This window comes from Schistocerca piceifrons, chromosome 3 (genome assembly GCF_021461385.2).
Source record: "Schistocerca piceifrons isolate TAMUIC-IGC-003096 chromosome 3, iqSchPice1.1, whole genome shotgun sequence".
NCBI lineage: Eukaryota > Metazoa > Arthropoda > Insecta > Orthoptera > Acrididae > Schistocerca > Schistocerca piceifrons.
Window position 1 is genome coordinate 182412236 of NC_060140.1, and position 20227 is coordinate 182432462.

At 44.5% G+C, this 20227-nt stretch overlaps 1 protein-coding gene across 1 annotated transcript in view; it reads right to left on the reverse strand.

The window, feature by feature from the left end:
- The window catches only part of LOC124788497, a 92512-nt gene that overhangs the window by 52030 nt on the left and 20255 nt on the right, over positions 1 to 20227 (reverse strand). Inside the window, exons 2-3 of the mRNA XM_047255767.1 lie at positions 18368 to 18530; positions 17941 to 18132 (exon numbers count right to left, since the gene is read on the reverse strand). Coding sequence (XP_047111723.1) covers positions 17941 to 18132; positions 18368 to 18530 — 355 coding nt within the window. The remainder of the gene's footprint in view (positions 1 to 17940; positions 18133 to 18367; positions 18531 to 20227) is intronic.

Below are 20227 nucleotides of genomic sequence, written 5' to 3' on the forward strand. Positions count from 1 at the left end.
TTTGAACCATTTCTCCCCACATCCACCACTACTGGCGGCTCACCTCCAACTGCGCAACGCTGTGCGCTGTTAACATCCAACTGCCCAACACTACAATAGCAAATTCCAACAATGCAAACCAGCCACAGACTGCACACAGCACAGACAGTAATTTTCATATAGAGCGCTACGTGGCGTTACCAATATAAAAACCTAAACAGCCTACTTACAATTACGCGTGGAACAATTTTCATCAGAGATTTTCAGGTGCTGTTCCGCGTTATCCGATGGGACAACCATCACTGCTCGTCCACCGACCGAGCTGTAGCAGTAGCGGCTCAACATCAACAGCGACAACAAAAATGGGAGAGGGGACGTCACAGTACCAAAGTACTACAAGTGCAGAGTGGAAATTCAATTCTGGAAACATCCCGCAGGTTGTGGCTAAGCCATGTCTCCGCAATATCCTTTCTTCCAGGAGTGCTAGTTCTGCAGGATCTGGAGGGGAGCTATTGTGAAGTTTGGAAGGCAGGAGACGAGGTAGAGCCGGAATTAAAGCTATGAGGTCGGGTCGTGAGTCGGGCTTGAGTAGCTCAGATGGTAGGGTCCTTAGCCGTGAAATGCAAAGGTCCCGAGCTGCCGGCCGGAGTGGCCAAGCGGTTCTAGGCGCTACAGTCTGGAACCGCGCGACCGCTACGGTAGCAGGTTCGAATCCTGCCTCGGGCGTGGATGTGTGTGATGTCTTTAAGTTAGTTAGGTTTAAGTAGTTCTAAGTTCTAGGGGACTGATGACCTCAGACGTTAAGTCCCATAGCGATCAGAGCCATTTGAACCATTTTTTTGGTCCCGAGCTAGAGTCTCGGGTCGTCCATTTTGATCTGCCAGGAAGTTGCATAGCAGCGCACACTCCGCTGCGGAGTGGAAACGTCATTCTGAATGACAAGGCTGTTCAGGTCTTACCGGTTCCAAAGTATACGACATAGTTTTTAGTGGCAATTTACTGCCTGCACGGAAGCTGGGAGACGAGTCTTTGATCAACTGTAGTGAATGGAGTGACTTGTGCAAGTACTGCGGTGAAATAAATTTGTAACAGAAACGACTGTACTAGTATTTTCGTCATCGACATCAGAGCAAATGAAGTGTTCAAATTTCTTTTTCGCCTTTGGCCTTTGAATCTGACGTTTGCCGACCAGTGTTCTCTGTTTCACACTGATATATGTGCCCTTCTCCGTCATCCCAGAAAGTGTGAATCATTACCGCTGGAACGTCCGGCAGGAGAAGACCTGACCTTCCAGCGACGTAGGGTGCCAGAAGATCTCCGCGTTGGCGCCAAGTTACGTCCCGCAGAAGCGGCTGTGGCGTCCGGACTGGCGCGAGGTACCGGCGTGGTTGGTGTCGTACCTAGCGGCCCGGGGGAAATGCAGCCAGAGAGACGCGAGCGCGCCGGCCGTCGATGGCGCCGCGTGCCGTTGTTTATTAAGCTGGCCCGCAGTGGCGCTGTGTGACACTGTTTATGTGTTATTAAATAACGCCGGCCGCGGCGAGCTGCGGTCTCTGGGTGCGCCGGCGGAAGGCCGGAGGAAATTAAGAGCCACGATTTATGACGGCGCGCTGGCGGCAAGCACGCCTCGCTAAAACAATACGATTCCCGAATGGCGGCGGCGCAGCCGGCGTAATTAAATTCGGCCCGTGACGACCTGCGCGGCCTGTCACAGCGCCCGCTGCGGGCCTCTGGTAGCAGAGTGTGGGCGAACGGGCAGCGTCCGGAACTGCCGCCGGGTCATCGTATTTCAGACCCCATACGCGCGACGGTGACAGGTTTTCTGAAATATCGGCGATACATTATGTGGCCCCAAGGACATTATTCAGTCAGTACGATAACTGCAACATCAGAGTGTCAGCAGTCCACCGAAACTAGAGTTCATTACTTGGCGGGCAAAAGCACGAGAGTTGAGAACGAATCAGAACTTCAGCGGAGCTTGCAGCTACCTAACATTTTTTACTTTTCTGATCAGACCAAATCTTTACTGCGCGCATTCACAGATCCACATGACGAAGAAACTTTGTAAGGGGTTCACCATCCTGCTGGTCAGAGCGTGAGCAATACATTGAAATCACGTTTTGCTCCAGCAGGGTGCTGAACTCCTTACAACTTGTCTGCAAATTCCTTTACAGATTTCACTACATCCCTCAACTGTCACAGAAAAGCCGGCCGGAGTGGCCGAGCGGTTATGGGCGCTACAGTCTGGAACCGCGCGACCGCTACGGTCGAAGGTTCGAATCCTGCCTCGGGCATGGATGTGTGTGATGTCCTTAGGTTAGTTAGCTTTAAGTAGTTCTAAGTTCTAGGGGACTGATGACCTTAGATGTTAAGTCCCGTAGTGCTCAGAGCCATTTTTTTTTCCACAGAAAAGACTAGCATAAGGTAGGTCTGAATGAATTCTTTCAACTTTTTCGGTTCCAGAAACATAATAAATATTTTGCTACAGATGTTAAATTGTGATGCTGAGGGAATTAGATTAGGAAATGAGACACTTGAAGTAGTAAAGGAGTTTTGCTATTTGGGGAGCAAAATAACTGATGGTGGTCGAAGTAGAGAGGGTATAAAATATAGACCGGCAATGGCAAGGAAAGCGTTTCTGAAGAAGAGAAATTTGTTAACATCGAGTATAGGTTTAAGTGTCAGGAAGTCGTTTTTGAAAGTATTTGTATGGAGTGTAGCCATGTATGTAAGTGAAACATGGACAATAAGTAGTTTAGACAAGAAGAGAATAGAAGCTTTCGAAATGTGGTGCTACAGAAGAATGCTGAAGATTAGATTGGTAGATCACATAAATAATGAGGAGATATTGAATAGAATTGGGGAGAAGAGGAGCTTGTGGCACAACTTGACTAGAAGAAGGGATCGGTTGGTAGAACATGTTCTGAGACGTCGAGGGATCACCAATTTAGTATTGGAGGGCAGCGTGGAGAGTAAAATTCGTACAGGGAGGCCTAGAGATGAATACACTAAGCAGATTCAGAAGGATGTAGGCTGCAGTAGTAACTGGGAGATGAAGAAGCTTGCACAGGATAGAGTAGCATGGAGAGCTGCACCAAACCAGTCTCAGGACTGAAGACCACAACAACAACAACATGTTAAATTGTAGTGGTGACTGGATCACAGCTACAAGTTTTGAATGGTAAGGTACCTTTCTTCGAAACCCATTCTTCTTCACCGTAAAAAGCAAAATTTAAAATGTTGTTACAAACAAACAAAAGAAAAATTAAAGATTTGTGGTTCTATTTGAATCGCAAATGGGCTACATGAATCATGGTAAACTGTCATACAATTGTACACTATATCGATAGTTGAACTTTTTAACTGTTCTAGTAGTTGTTACACTCATTTTCCACAGTGGTTACGACCAGCAGCCCACCGTACAAATTTCATGAAACTTCTCCTTGCACTTATCACACCCGATACATTCCCCTTTCTTCACAGGTCTAGGGTCGTAATATTTGCTCTTGCAGGACCTGAAGGTTTCGCTTCAATATGCAGTGCATTTCTGCAGCCCTTGACGTTCTTTCTTTGCGAGTTTTGACAACGCACTCTTTCTCTTCTCTCTTGTAAGACTGAGGTGAAGTTAGATGACAAGCTGAATGTTTCTCTCCTCTTGCACATGTGGTACCAGTGGATTTTCTTGGGGTTTGGAAAACAAAAGAAAATCATGATGACGATGATGATGATGATGTCTCTGGCTTTCCGAATATCTTCACTTACCTCTGAGTCTGTGGTAACAGAGGGGACGCATCATGCATGAATGTGGACGTAGGAAGCAATTCGTGTGATGTTATTTGGTTGGACTGAAGAAGAAAATTTCCGTGCACTCATACCACTTTAAAACATTTTCTACGAACTGTTTAATGGAGGCTGAGTGATTCTTGCATAAAATTAGGCTTTATAAATACTTTAATGAAAAAGAAATAATGCATATTATATTCTGAATGAGAAAGCCCCATGAAGACTGATTCACAAAACCTCAATCATTGTAATTTTTTTTTTATAAATTTAACCAGATTCTTAAATTTATAACATATCTCACTAGCTGCTCTGTTGGCTGACCTGGTAGATCCTACACAGTTGGTAATGAAAATATTCATAACTAGCATACATGTGTTTCAACAATAGACCTTATTTCAAACAGACTTAATTTTGCATGGCGGATTGTTATAAGTAATACTGTCTTATCTCTTCCATTTCCTTCTGGTTGATTACTGTCTGGATCGAATATATTTCGAAAAAGCTTCTTGCTGCTTGTTGACGATTTATGTAACAACAGCCCTGTAACACAATGGCGTCCAATCTGTGCGCGTGGGCTCAGCAGTAGAATATTTTCTTATTTCTATCCACACAGTCCCATGATCCAGAAAACCCCAAGGTACCCAGTTATAAGCATTACGTGTCAACGACCTCACCATATTTCTGTGTTTTGACTTTTGCTAGGCAGATGACAAACGTACTGTTTCTGTGCCACAGTCTGTGATGCAGACGCCTGAGTGAGAACGAGCCGTATGCTGCAGTTAAGCTTTGAATAAATTTCATGCGATGAATGTCGATCTTTATAGTTTCATCATCAGGCACGAATTTCTTGACATCCGGACACAGAAAGGAAGGTTTTAAGGTCGCGTAAATATCATGGACGAAGGGATCAAGCACTGACTGAAGAAGGATGCACAAAGTAAGTGCCTCGCGTGTGGGTAGGGTCGGCGTGGTTGTTAACGGTTATGGTGTGGTTAATTTAAGGATTAGGTGGATGCCGTTTCTGTCACCACACCGTAAACCCCCTCCCCTCCCCCCCCCCCCCCCCCCCAAAGGAAGGAATGTGTGTACCCCAACTGTCTGCGTGCAGTGAAAGTCTGTGAAAGCTTTCAAAATGTTTACGAGTTGTGTGACTGAGGCGGGATTTGGATACTGTGCCAGTATTCACCTAGCTGGTTGTGGGGAATCCCTAAAAATCACATCCAGGCTGGCCAGCGAACCGACCCTCATGAATAATTTGGGTAAAAGGAATGGAAATGAAACAGATTGGGAAATAGATAGAATTGGAATAATGACTTCCATCCACACAGGGCATTGTACGGATTGGGACTCGAGCCACGATGCTCCGCTTCTCTAGAACGATTGTCTTAACCGCCTCAGCCATCCTGATATGCTTTCCATCAGACGCAAAGTCCTAGCTTCCCGTACGCTGCACCGCAACGACCCCCGCCCCTTAACCCTCTACTCGCAGATTTCTGATTCCCATTGGAGTTCGGACAGTGGTTGTGCATCCGCAATGAAACTTTTTCATCAAACAGCCGTCGCGCCCATAGAACTACAGTTAAGAGTGGTGTCTGTTCCTGTCGGACATCCCCGACAGAGCCGCGAGGGATTAGCCGAGCGGTCTAAGGCGCTACAGTCATGAACTATGCGGCTGGTCCCGGCGGAGGTTCGAGTCCTCCCTCGGGCATGGGTGTGTGTGTTTGTCCTTAGGCTAATTTAGGTTAAGTAGTGTGTAAGCTTAAGGACTGATGACCTTAGCAATTAAGTGCCATAAGATTTCACACATGTTTAATACCCGACAGAACGGGCACCACTCATGATGAAGCAGTTGCGATGTGTTCGTGAATAACTGGGGTATGAAAAGGAAACGGATGGAAAAGAGATAGAAATGAAATAATGACTTCCAGCCGCACAGGGCATTGTTACAATGCAACGGAAAGAGTCCAAAATTCGTGCCGGACCGTGACATGACCCTGGATACTCCTCGACATCTCGGCCATCCGAACATGCTTTACGTTGGACCCCAAATCCCAGCTTCCCAGTTGCTGCACCGCGACGACCCCCGCCCATTAACTTCCCATTCACGGATTTCCGATTCCCAAGGACGTTTCAGCACTTTCTAAGGACACTGTGGGACTGCATCTTTAACGAAGGTGATCGCACTCCTTCTGCAGTGCAGCGCGACCGCAAGTTTTGCTCTCGTGTACAGGTTGGAACCAACAGGGACCGCTCAAAACCCTTCGATGAAATCTAAACATATTCCGAATCAGCGCAGGTACTTACGCTCTTTCAACCCTACTGGTTTCTGCCCTCCCGTGGCAAGATCATGGAGGAGTGCAACATTAACATCTGCGTCAATAAAACGTCGAAGTGCCCCTCCAAGACCCCCCATTTCGGCAACAACCTCAGTGCCACTCAGGCAACTTTGTTGAGCACGTTACGAAACTTCGACAGCAAAGCAGGGTGGCGGCTGTTCTGTCGCCTGAGGTTTAGGCAACCCTTTCGATACGCCTTGGCGCATGGGGTGGTGTTTGCCTATCTTCAGGCGCTAGAGCAACCGCCCTGCTGAACTGGTGTCGGAGTTACTGACAGTTACTTCCGTCACGTACTCAATTAAGATGTTTGGGTGACACCGAGTGTGTAGCCGAATTGGGCGAACCTCTGCCGTTTTATTCACGTACTCCCGCCTGATAGCACTGCAGAAGAACGGAAAACAGAAGGGTTGAAAAAGCGTAAGTACCCTTTGCTGATTCCGATCACGTTCATATTTCGTCGTATGGCTTTGAACGGTCCCTAGTGGTCCCAACCTATATACGAGAGCAAAAACTGTGGTCGCGCTGCCCTTCAAAAGGGTGTGATCACTTTCGATGCGGATGCAACCCCACAGTGTCTCTGAAAGGGTTGAAACGGCCTGTTCTGTCAGCAGTGTCAAAGACTGTCAAATACAGTGCCTTGTTGCTCATCGCACTGGGAAGTGTCGTTTTTGACCGCGAATTGAGTGAGAATCAACTCCCAAGGAAAGGGGTGGTTTCATCGACGTCTTCATGCCACCCCTTGAGGCCTTGTCACGTAGATTCTGAGCGGTGGTGTGTCTGAAACGTTTTCCTCGTCTCCCATCTGAAAAACGCTGGGTGTCCTGGTTCCGACCTTCATCGGAGAGACGTTAAAACAAGGGGTGAAATGTGGGTAAGAGAGGCTGTGACGAGCTTCATAGTGTGACGAGTGTACGGTGCCGTTGGGGAGAACTGTGGCAAAATTTGGTGCCAATGTGACATCAGTAAGCCATTCTAAGCTCGCATGAACTTCCCAGCTGTGGTCTTTTTCTCTCATATGTCGACACCTGGCTGTTTGAAGCGTCTCCGAGCCGAGCAAGGCTGTAGGCATCTTTGAGCTAAAGTTCAAACTTAACGCGTCGCAATGGGAGACAATTATGGGGTTTCGAAAAGTGATCCTTTAATTTCGTTATGCAGCGTACAAACCTCTAAAATGTTATAAACAACGTTTGGTCTCCGTTTATTTTGTTATTTATTCGAGGAAACGAACATGGGACATAATGCCGATGTTGAACCAGTGTAGCTTGAACAAAAAAAACTTCTGTATTAGCTATAAGACATATAAATACGTAAGTGTGAAAGAAAACGAATAAAAAGAGGCCCTAACATGCACTCGGATCACAGTAACAAAAAACTTCATCAGTCATTCGCAGAAGACTGCTTGCCATCACTGTAAACACAATTGAACATAAATGGGAGGTATTTTTGATTTACATTAATTATGCAATACTTCGATTCGTAGCCCACTACTGATTTTGCATCCTCAGGCACACAGTCACCCTACTTCCTCCTTTTAGTACGAAGCTCGTCAGTGAGATATTGGCACAGTACGAAACTTACTTCTATCTATCGATTCTTTTATATTTATTTAATTTCCTTTTCCTCCTGTTTGCAGAGAGAAAGGTAGTTCACATGAAAACTTATTGCCTTAATAGAGAGCAATAGGACTATTCTCTTCAGAATCGATAATGACAATAGTTCCAGTACACATGCTGTCGTCACAAGCAGTAAATAAAAGAACGAAAGGATATTGAATGTGTAATTCAATACGTAAAAGGAGATGAATATAATTATAGGGGATTGAAATGTGGAGGAGGGGGAAGGAGAGAGAGTTATCAGAGGATATGGGCTTGGTAGTAGGAATGAGTTAGGTGAAAGAATAACAAATTGCTGTAATAAATTTTAGATACTAACAACGAATACACTGTTCAAGATTCACAAGAGGAGGAGGAATACGAGGAAACAGCCAGCTGAATTACTTCATGATGAGGTACAGATTCCGAAATTAGTCAGTGAAGTGTGGGGCCTACCCAGGAGCATATGTAGACTCAGGCCACAATTTAGTAATGCTGAAGAGGAGGCTGAAGTTTAACGGAATCGTCAGGAAGAATAAACGTGGAAAGAAGTGGGATACTGAAGTACTGAGAAGGTGTGACGTACATTTGAATTTCTTTTAGGCTGTAAATGCTATGATAATGACTACGACAGTGGACAGTTCAGTCAAAGAGGAATGGACATCTCTGAACAGAGCAATTACAAGAGTTGGACGGACAAATATAGGTGCAAGGAAGCTAACAGCTAAGAAACCTTGGGTAACAGAGGCCATACTTCAACTGATCGTTGAAAGAAGGAAGTAAAAAAAAATACTCAGAGAAAACGGGAATGCAGCAATATACTTGGGAATGAAATAAGTAAAAATCGCAGGGAAGCCAAGGCGAAATGGTTGCTAGAAAAACGTGAAGAAATAGAAAGAGAAGTGGTCATCACAACAGCAGATGTAGCATACAGAAAATAAAACAGCCTTAAAAGCAAAGGCGTCAACGTTAAGAGTAAGAGAAAGACGCCACATATAAATGCATAAGCTAGAATAGATAGGTGGAAAGAGTACACTGAAGACCTCTTCGAGGGGTATGAATTGTCTGATGTCTTATAGCAAATAGAAGTCTATGTGGATGATGTAGGACCTAGGTCAAAAGTGATCCAGTATTACAGTCAACAAGCAGTATTACGGATATGCCGACTTTGGTACACAGTTCAAGCAGCTCCTCCTAGTCGGCTCTGCAGTCGCCAAAAAATCCAAGAAGGCGCTGATAGAATATTCAAAAAATTCAAAATAGCGGAACTAGCCCAGTTGTGTTTTGTAATCTACCTGATGTTACAATCCAAGATGGGGCCACGTTCAGAAGAGTTTGAAGGGTATGAATTTTGCCCCATGTTGAAAATATTGAAACTATCATACGCACACACACAAACGCAATGTTTATCTCAGGTGTCACAATGGTATTTTCTTGTCTAAAATACGTAAAGTGTGTAACTGACAGTAGCTCAATGTCTAAAAGTGTGTGAAAAACACATCAGCAACATAAATTTGTATCAAATGTCGCAATGCTATTTTCATGTCTAAAATACCTGACAAAATATGTAAATGGTGTAAGTTACAGTACTTTCACATCTACATTGTTCTATGACTCTACGAAACACATGTGGTCTGCTGAAATAACATGCTAAGCAGGAAGTTAACATTTCATCCTAGGTTCACACGAGACTATGCCCGAAAACGAAGCTGAGCATGCACAGTCTCTAGGAGGAAGAAGATAAAAACACAGACGTGAATATTGTCACAACGTTATTTTTATGTTTTAAACGACAATAAAAATATGTAAAGCTTGTAACTTACCGTACTGCCATGTCATAAACGTACGTCAAAAAATACATCAGCAACACATACAGTTTTTATGTCAAGTGTCACAATGTCAGTTTGATATCAAAAGTATCTACAAAATTCGTAAAGAGCTTGTTATTTCCATCTTAGGCTTATTTGAGGCTATGCTACTGGTGGTTTAGAGATCAAACTGGCATCACCTGACTTTTAGAAGTTTTTAAGTAATGCCTCATCTCTCAAGCACCATTACTTTTCTGGGGGGAGGGAGGAGAATATAATGCGTCATGTTCTACACTATAAAAATATAATTAATCGACGAATATTGGATCTAACCACTTTTACATCTTGGACATACTTGCAGTTATGTTCAGTGGTGAACTACATAATGACATCACATTTCTGACATTTTAGCAGTAGAAGCCGTACTACAAATGATACATTCCAATGAGGTCATTACTGGGTTGTATTACTTGAACTACATATATTCATAGTATCGAAGGATAATTACGGATTTCTGATCATGAACAAAAATTCGATCATTGCGCGAAAATAAAACTGTCAGTATTATTTACGAAGATATTTAAAATTTCGAATACATAAGACATGTGGCCCTACTTTCATGAACCTGTGGTTCTGTTGTTGTTGTTGCGGTCTTCAGTCCTGAGACTGGTTTGATGCAGCTCTCCATGCCAATCTATCCTGTGCAAGCTTCTTCATCTCCCAGTACCTACTGCAACCTACATCCTTCTGAATCTGCTTAGTGTATTCATGTCTTGGTCTCCCTCTACGATTTTTACCCTCCACGGTGCCCTCCAATACTAAATTGGTGATCCCTTGATGTCTCAAAACATGTCCTACCAACCGATCCCTTCTTCTAGTCAAGTTGTGCCACAAACTTCTCTTCTCCCCAATCCTATTCAATACCTCCTCATTAGTTATGTGATCTACCCACCTAATCTTCAACATTCTTCTGTAGCACCACATTTCGAAAGCTTCTATTTTCTTCTTGTCCAAACCATTTATTGTCCATGTTTCACTTACGTACATGGCTACACTCCATACAAATACTTTCAAAAACGACTTCCTGACACTTAAATCTATACTCGATGTTAACAAATTTCTCTTCTTCAGAAACGCTTTCCTTGCCATTGCCGGTCTACATTTTATATCCTCTCTACTTCGACCATCATCAGTTATTTTGCTCCCCAAATAGCAAAACTTCTTTACTACTTTAAGTGTCTCATTTCCTAATCTAATTTCCTCAGCATCTCCCGACTTAATTCGACTACATTCCATTACCCTCGTTTTGCTTTTGTTGATGTTCATCTTATACCCTCCTTTCAAGACACTGTCTATTCCATTCAACTGCTCTTCCAAGTCCTTTGCTGTCTCTGACAGAATTACAATGTCATCGGCGAACCTCGAAGTTTTTATTTCTTCTCCCTGGATTTTAATACATACTCCAAATTTTTCTTTTGTTTCCTTTACTGCTTGCTCAATATACAGATTGAATAACATCGGGGACAGGCTACAACCCTGTCTCACTCCCTTCCCAACCACTGCTTCCCTTTCATGCCCCTCGACTCTTATAACTGCCACCTGGTTTCTGTACAAATTGTATATAACCTTTCGCTCCCTGTATTTTACCCCTGCCACCTTTAGAATTTGAAAGAGAGTATTCCAGTCAACATTGTCAGTAGCTTTCTCTAAATCTACAAATGCTAGAAACGTAGGTTTGCCTTTCCTTGATCTTTCTTCTAAGATAAGTCGTAAGGTGTTCCAACATTTCTACGGAATCCAAACTGATCTTCCCCGAGGTCGGCTTCTACCAGTTTTTCCATTCGTCTGTACAGAATTCGCGTTAGTATTTTGCAACCAGTGGTTCTATACCATTTAAAACAAGGCTCAAATATTGACACTACTAATATTGAGGTTAACCTGCTCGTGTGGACGAGTTTAGTTCAATATACGTACCATGTACTAAAGAAACCAAAAATGGTCTGCATTATTTTCAAAATGGTATTTACTATATAATATAGACTACCAGGAATGATCTGACTCAGTAGTACGTTCCACGTGGTTTATTTCAGATGGTTCACAAGCATCGGCGACAAACGTCTAGGCAAGATTGGTCATTGGAGTCAATGGAAGGCGCTGTAAATGCTGTTATAGAAGGTCATATGGGTTCTTTCAGGGCTGCTCGACAGTTCAACGTGCCACAGACAACGATTGAACGACATGTGGCAAAGAAACGTGCAAACCCTGGCTATACAGTTGTGAAAAGGTTAGGACCAATCACTAAAGTGTGTTCACCCCAGAACAAGAGGTGGAACTTAAAGACTGCTTAACACAGATGGAAGGTCACTATTTTGGCCTCACTTTAAGAACTTTGTGAACTTGCTTTTCAGCTAGCTGAACGAAACAACATCAAACATCCATTTAATACTGCAGCCAAATCTGCTGGAAGAGATCGGTTAAATGGGTTTCTTGCACGAAATCCTACCTTAACAACACGAAAACCAGAGGCCACATCAATCGCACGAGCAATGGGGTTTAATCGAGTTGCTGTAGATCGGTTTTTCGATCTGTTAGAAAGTTAGTTAGACACATTCAAGTTGACGGGAGACAGAATTTTCAATTGCGATGAGACTGGTTTAACAGTCATTCCAAAAGATCACACAAAGGTGGTTGCTTCGAAAGGGCGCAGACAGGTGGGAGCAGTTACTTCAGCAGAAAGAGGCCAGACTGCGACTGCAGAAATCTGTGTTTCAGCGTCGGGGTGCTACGTTCCACCTATGTTAATTAATCCTCGAAAACGAATGCAACAAGCGTTTGAGACTGGCCTGCCCCCTGGTGCCTGGGCAGAAGTCCAAGAAACTGGTTAGATGACGAAAGAACTATTTTTGACTTTATTTAAGAGGTTTATTGCATTTACTGGAGCGTCAAAGGAAAGACCAACACTTCTCATATTGGACGGCCACAAAACGCACACCAAGAATTTAGAACTGATAGATACGGCCCGCGAAAATGGGGTTGTCTTGCTGTGTTTGCCACCACTCTGCTCACACCGTCTTCAACCATTGGACGTGGCATTTATGAAACCTCTCAGTAAATTTTACGAAGATGAAGTAAGATCGTGGCTTCGCACCCATCCTGGAAAAGTTGTTACGCTGCATCAGGTCGCAAGTTTATTCGGCAAAGCCTTCATTCATTCAGATACAATGTCCACAGCAGTGAACGGGTTTCGGAAAACAGACATTTGGCCTGTAAACAGAAACGTGTTTCAAGAAAGTGATTACCTTCCCTGTTCAGCTACAGACATTCTTCAAGCTCACACATCTGAAGTTACAGAAGCGGAAGACCAAATACCAGAGATGTTGTCAAGACGTATAACACCTGAACAATTAACAACTGACGACCAAGCCTCTGTTTCGTCCAACTTTCAGGTTACCAGCCCTGAAATGGTGTTAGCTATTCCAAAGGTGAATAAAAAAAACACAAGGAAACCATCTAATAGGCGTGGAAAACCCGTTGTTTTAACCGAATCTCCTTATAGGAGTGAACTATCTGAAGAAATTAAACGAAGAGGAGTCCCCAAACGTGCTGCATGTAAACGAAAACTCTTCTCAAAGACGTTTAATAAACCTGGGATACCACCAAAAGGACATAATGACAACGAAAAAGTGAGAAACGTTACTGGCGTCTTAACCACCCCTTCATGCTCAAGGGATAATAAACTGAGGTCGAATGACAACGAGGAAGAGAGTGAAGAATGTTTATACTGCTATGACTTCTCTGAAGGAGGCTGGATACGGTGCATTAGCTGCGGACGCTGGGCCCACGACACTTGTGCAGGGATGGAAAGTGATGGTGGCGAGGCTGTCCACACTTTTGTACTATGTAAAATAAGTGGCCTAAATAAAAAGTAATAACTGATTCTACAATTCGCAGAACCATGTTTCGAAACCTTATCGTCACATGATGTTGTTATTCCAGTCCTTATTTAAGCTTTAGAGACGAATTCATGGCCGGCCGAAGTGGCCGTGCGGTTAAAGGCGCTGCAGTCTGGAACCGCAAGACCGCTACGGTCGCAGGTTCGAATCCTGCCTCGGGCATGGATTTTTGTGATGTCCTTAGGTTAGTTAGGTTTAAGTAGTTTTAAGTTCTAGGGGACTAATGACCTCAGCAGTTGAGTCCCATAGTGCTCAGAGCCATTTGAACCATTTTTTGAACGAATTCATGCTAGTTCCCATCTTACCCCGCATATGGGGCAAGACGGGGAATTGGTAGTTTATGTTTCAAATCGAGATATTTCTAACTAAATGTAACAAGTTTGCAGGTTTCTTTGCATGCTATTATAATTAAATGGTTAAGTAAAGAAATGATAATCAAACCTATTTGAATTTGTTTATTTTTGTCCCTTTTGTAAGGGTTTAAAGTTAGCTTCCCCATCTTGCCCCGCCTTCCCCTACAATATGTCCTTTTAGCTGGTTTGGTTTCAGATAAGACAAATGTTGTCCATCAGACACGGTGGCACTCTGTATATAGTTTTCAAATGCGTTATGGGTGTTCTCACCACGTATGCTTCTCCGTCACAGACCTAATGACATCTATATTTGCTATATGTAATATATTCGGTGTTGCGAATATGGACAGCCATCAGCTGTACAATGGAATGAAGACAATGAAGATTTGTGGTGGACGGGGATTCGAACCTGGACTTGCTACTTGTCGAGAGCGGCCGCATTACCATTTGGCTACCCGTGCACCTCTCACAGCCGGACCCAAACTTCCATGTGATGTCAACCAAGCATGCATGCATTTCCAAAGGAATTTTGCATCGTAATTCAGAGTAAAACTGGCACTGTAACACCGTATTTACATTTAATGCCTGAGCAAGAGACAATAATATTTTCTAAACAGGCAGGATGCAAGGTTTCTGATCATTCCAGCTAAATTCTTTATTTTAAACAGCACTAAGTAACGCACATGATCCCTCTCGCTTGACATTAGGCAGTTAGTTGCACTTGTCCAGCGCAAAGAAGCTGACACTCATGAACCAGCAGCTGAATCAGCTGACGCTTCCACCGAGAGGTGAGGGATCTGGGCCAACATCATGCCCGCACCACGAGTAAGTGACAGGGTTCAGTGGGTAAGTTTGAGCCGGAAGGAGAACAGTTGTGACAAACATTTGTCCTGCTGATCCAGATGAACGCTATATGCCAGCCACCAAACGGAATCTTGCCACTATTATTCTGATACTATATACGATTATCAAGTAAGAAGGCAATTCTCCTTCTATACGATGATACTATATTACAACTGCAGTTCTGGTATGTGAAGTCGCTGTTGCAGTTAGTACATATTTAATTAACTGCATGAGTTTCCATCGTTTGCTCTGTCGTATAACAACTGTCTGTTAATGTTTATGACCTCTAAATGGAATTTTTTTTACTTTTAATTTGCGTAATGGTTTTTTTTATTTATATTTTGTTTCGACCTGACTGCAAATGGAAATGTGAGCGGGAGACTCTGAGGCATGCAATATTTATTCCTGAACACCGAATCTCATATTCTTGAGAATAAGTCGGTTAAAAAAAGTTTCTAACGATCACTCATTGAACCGTGTGCCATTAGTATGTGTTGAGAAAAAGGGTGGTTGACTTGAGAAATAATATATATATATACTGGGAGATCAAAAAGTCAGTATAACTTTGAAAACTGAATAAATCACAGAATAATGTAGATAGAGAGGTGGTACAAATTGACACACATGCTTGGAATGATATGGGGTTTTATTAGAACAAAAAGAATACAAAAGTTCAAAAAATGTCCGACAGATGGCGCTTCATCTGATCAGAATAGCAATAATGAGCATAACAAAGAAAGACAAAGCAAAGATGATGTTCTTTACGGGAAATGCTCAATATGTCCACCATCATTCCTCAGTAATAGCTGTAGTCGAAGAATAATGTTGTGAACAGCAGTGTAAAGCATTCTGATTTATGGTGAGGTATTGGCGTCGGATGTTGTCTGTCAGCATCCCTAGAGATGTCGGTCGATCACGATACACTTGCGACTTCCGGTAACCGCAAAGCCAATAATCGCACGGACTGAGGTCTGGGGACCTGGGAGGCCAAGCATGACGAAAGTGGCGGCTGAGCACACGATCATCACCAAACGACGCGCGCAAGAGATCTTTCACGCGTCTAGTAATATGGGGTGGTTCTAACAAAACCCCATGTCATTCCAAGAATGTGTGTCAATTTTTACCTCTCTATCTACATTATTCCGTGGTTTATTAAGTTTTCAAATTTATACTGACTTTTTTATCACCCGGTATACAGGGTGTTACAAAAAGGTACGGCCAAACTTTCAGGAAACATTCCTCACACACAAAGAAAGAAAATATGTTATGTGGACATGTGTCCGGAAACGCTTACATTCCATGTTAGAGCTCATTTTATTACTTCTCTTCAAATCACATTAATCATGGTATGGAAACACACAGCAACAGAACGTACCAGCGTAACTTCAAACACTTTGTTACAGGAAATGTTCAAAACGTCCTCCGTTAGCGAGGATACATGCATCCACCCTCCGTCGCATGGAATCCCTGATGCGCTGATGCAGCCCTGGAGAATGGCGTATTGTATCACAGCCGTCCACAATACGAGCACGAAGAGTCTCTACATTTGGTACCGGGATTGCGTAACAGAAGCTTTCAAATGCCCCCATAAATGAAAGTCAAGAGGGTTGAGGTCAGGAGAGCGTGGAGACCGTGGAATTGGTCCGCCTCTACCAATTCATCGGTCACCGAATCTGTTATTGAGAAGCGTACGAACACTTCGACTGAAATGTGCAGGAGCTCCATCGTGCATGAACCACATGTTGTGTCGTAGTTGTAAAGGCACATGTTCTAGCAGCACAGGTAGAGTATCCCGTATGAAATCATGATAACGTGCTCCATTGAGCGTAGGTGGAAGAACACGGGGCCTAATCAAGACATCACCAACAATGCCTGCCCAAACGTTCACAGAAAGTCTGTGTTGATGACGTGATTGCACAATTGCTTGCGGATTCTCGTCAGCCCACACATGTTGATTGTGAAAATTTACAATTTGATCACGTTGGAATGAAGCCTCATCCGTAAAGAGAACATTTGCATTGAAATGAGGATTGACACATTGTTGGATGAACCGTTCGCAGAAGTGTACTACCCGTGGAGGCCAATCAGCTGCTGATAGTGCCTGCACACGCTGTACATGGTACGGAAACAACTGGTTCTCCCGTGGCATTCTCCATACAGTGACGTGGTCAACGTTACCTTGTACAGCAGCAACTTCTCTGACACTGACATTAGGGTTATCGTCAACTGCACGAAGAATTGCCTCGTCCATTGCAGGTGTCCTCGTCGTTCTAGGTCTTCCCCAGTCGCCAGTCATAGGCTGGAATGTTCCGTGCTCCCTAAGACGCCGATCAATTGCTTCGAACGTCTTTCTGTCGAGACACCTTCATTCTGGAAATCTGTCTCGATACAAACGTACCGCGTCACGGCTATTGCCCCGTTCTAATGCATACATCAAATGGGCATTTGCCAACTCCGCATTTGTAAACATTGCACTGACTGCAAAACCACGTTCGTGATGAACAGTAACATGTTGATGCTACGTACTGATGTGCTTGATGCTAGTACTGTAGAGCAATGAGTCGCATGTCAACACAAGCACCGAAGTCAACATTACCTTCCTTCAATTGGGCCAACTGGCGGTGAATCGAGGGAGTACAGTACATACTGACGAAACTAAAATGAGCTCTAACATGGAAATTAACCGTTTCCGTGGACATGTACACATAACATCTTTTCTTTATTTGTGTGTGACGAATGTTTCCTGAAAGTTTGGCCGTACCTTTTTGTAACACCCTGTGTATGATAGATACGACCACATATGCTGTTAATATTGGCGAAGTGTTAACACATATGATGGAGAGGTAACCTTTTGTGGCAATAATAAGAGTCTTATTTTGGCCTTAATAAGATATTTATGACAGTCGCAAAAGATGATATAAACCTATATTACTTGCATAACTGCGACTGAGTGCAAAAGAGAACCGGAAAAAAAGAGAAGGTGTGCAGATGGCGGAATAAAAAAAAATGGTTCAAATGGCTCTGAGCACTATGCGACTTCACTTCTGAGGTCATCAGTCGCCTAGAACTTAGAACTAATTAAACCTAACTAACCTAAGGACATCACACACATCCATGCCCGAGGCAGGATTCGAACCTGCGACCGGAGTGGTCGCTCGGCTCCAGACTGTAGCGCCCAAAACCACACGGCCACTCCGGCCGGCGTGGCGGAATCAGTTACGCCTGTTCCTAGCACCTAAAGTGGGGAAGGCAATAATTCGGCTGTTGTTAGGAATTAAGTCTTTGTTGATTACCAAGCGGGCGCTGCTCGCACCTGCTTTGCCGCTGATTGCCGGCGAGTAATGGAGCGGTGAAGCGCGGCGGGGGGGCACGGTGCAATACGGGCCGGGCGGACACGGCGCATGCGCGCTGAGCGACGGCGCGTCCAGCCGGCCGGCGCGGCTCGGCTCGGCGGGGGCCAGTTTCCAATTTCCCCGTTATTTCATCTGGCAGCCATAAGTGTGACACTGTAATTTCCTACCGCGCCAACATTTGTTGTAAATGAATACATCAACGAGTCATGCGCACCGTATTACAGCGGCGCGCGGCGGCAGGCGAGCGTCCGCACCCGTTTTAACAAATGTGAATTATTCAGGAGAGTGCTTTATGTAGCGTGATATCTGGCCAAAACAGCGCCACTGGCAGCGGCGGCTGCCGGCTGGCGACTGCGCGTTAATTTACGGGCCGCGTCTTCTGGACGCCGGAAACGGCCCGCTGGAAATGAAGCGCCGCTCTGCAGGCACCGGCGCCGCGACGCGCCGCTGCGTTCATTGGCGCCAGTTCCATTACCTTTATCTGCATTCGCGGCCGCCGCCGCCGCCGCCGCCGCTGCCGCCGGGATCCTCTTTTCGGCGCAAAACAATCTGGTTCGAAAGTTGCTGCAGCCTTCCCTGGCCTTTCCCCTCCTCGTTTCCTGTGCCGCCGTCTTAGATTTATTGGTGCTCAATAACGACTCATGAACTGCTGACGAAATTTGTGATCAGACCTTTATTTTTCTGGGGAATTATAAAATATTGGACAGTGAGGTTAAACTGCAGGTGACATTTTACAAAAATCTTTTGTTAACCTAAAGAGAGGTTTTATATACACCCGAGACGAAAACATCAGTTTTGGAACAACTAGAGAAAGAAAACTATTGAGGAAAACTTTTAGGTCTAAAAGAGCTTGCAAAAGAGGGATGCCAAGAACGAGGGAAGGGCTGTACTGGTGCATGAGGGCACCAGGAGAAATAACACTGGTGAGGGTAAGATTTGCGTGCCATATATTTAGGATAAATATGTACAGAGAGAGAAAGAACGGGTAGGACAAGAGGAAAGACAGAAACGAACTGGGCTGCCGAATGCTTAACATATAATTTCCTGGCCGCACCTTTGAGCTCGTCCTGCCTCTGTCAGTATTTTCGCTAAGGGGGAAGGAGATTTTTCGAGCCTGGAGTCGATGAAAGTGTCATTCCGTATTTTTGACGGAGAGGAGCTTGATCCATGAGTCTTCTGACATGTTTGATGCGGCTCGCCACGAATTCCTTTCTTGTGTTAGCCTCTTCATCATGGAGTAGCACTTGCAACGAATGCCCGCAGTTATTTCTTGGATGTATCTCAATCTCCGTCTTCCCCCTCTCTGTTGTTTATATACTGTTCGCTGCGTGCATCCTACATAATTCTTCTTCAAAGCTAGCAGAAGTCCTTCAGATCATGTTCTTCAGGGCCTCTAACTTTGATGTTACGACGGGCGTTCAATAAGTAATGCAACACATTTTATCTTAGTTTCGGTTGAAAAAATGGAGAATTTGTTGTAGAACATCGTAGAATAGTCTTGTTTCTATCCCCATAGTTTGGTGAAGTTCTGATAGATGGCGGGGATACACGTAGCTTTCAGAGTGGCGTCTGTAACGAGCGTACGTTCCAAGCACTGAGCTTCTTCTGGCGGAAAACCAGGCCAGCGCACATATTTATAGGGGCTTGCAGAATGTCTACGGAGACCTCACAGTGAACAAAAGCACGGTGAGTCGTTGGGCGAGACGTCTGCCATCATCGCAACAATGCCGCGCAAACCTGTCCTATCTCCCGAGTGCCGGACGGCCGCACACTGCAGCGACACCTGCAACGTTCGAGCGTGAGCATATGCTCATTCGATACGATACGACACGATACGATACGACTCATTCGAGGTGATCGACGGATCACTATCAAACACCAAGCTGCTGAACTGGACGTCTGTGTTGGTAGTGCTGACACGCGCGTCCACCACCGGGGTACTCAAAAGTGTGTGGCCGCAGGATTCCTCGCTGCCTAGCAAAAGAGCACAACGAGCAATGAAGTACCATCTGGGCGGAGCTGCCTGCGCGTTACGATGTTGATCTCGAAAAATTTTTTTCGAACAGTTTCACAGTTTATGAAACATGGGTTCATTCCTTCGAGCCGAGAACAAAAAGGCAATCCATGGAGTGGTGTCATACCGCCTCTCCTCGGAAGAGAAAGTTCAAAGCCCCACCCTCAGCCAGGAAAGTTGAAACATCGCCTTAGAAAAATTTATGAATGACTG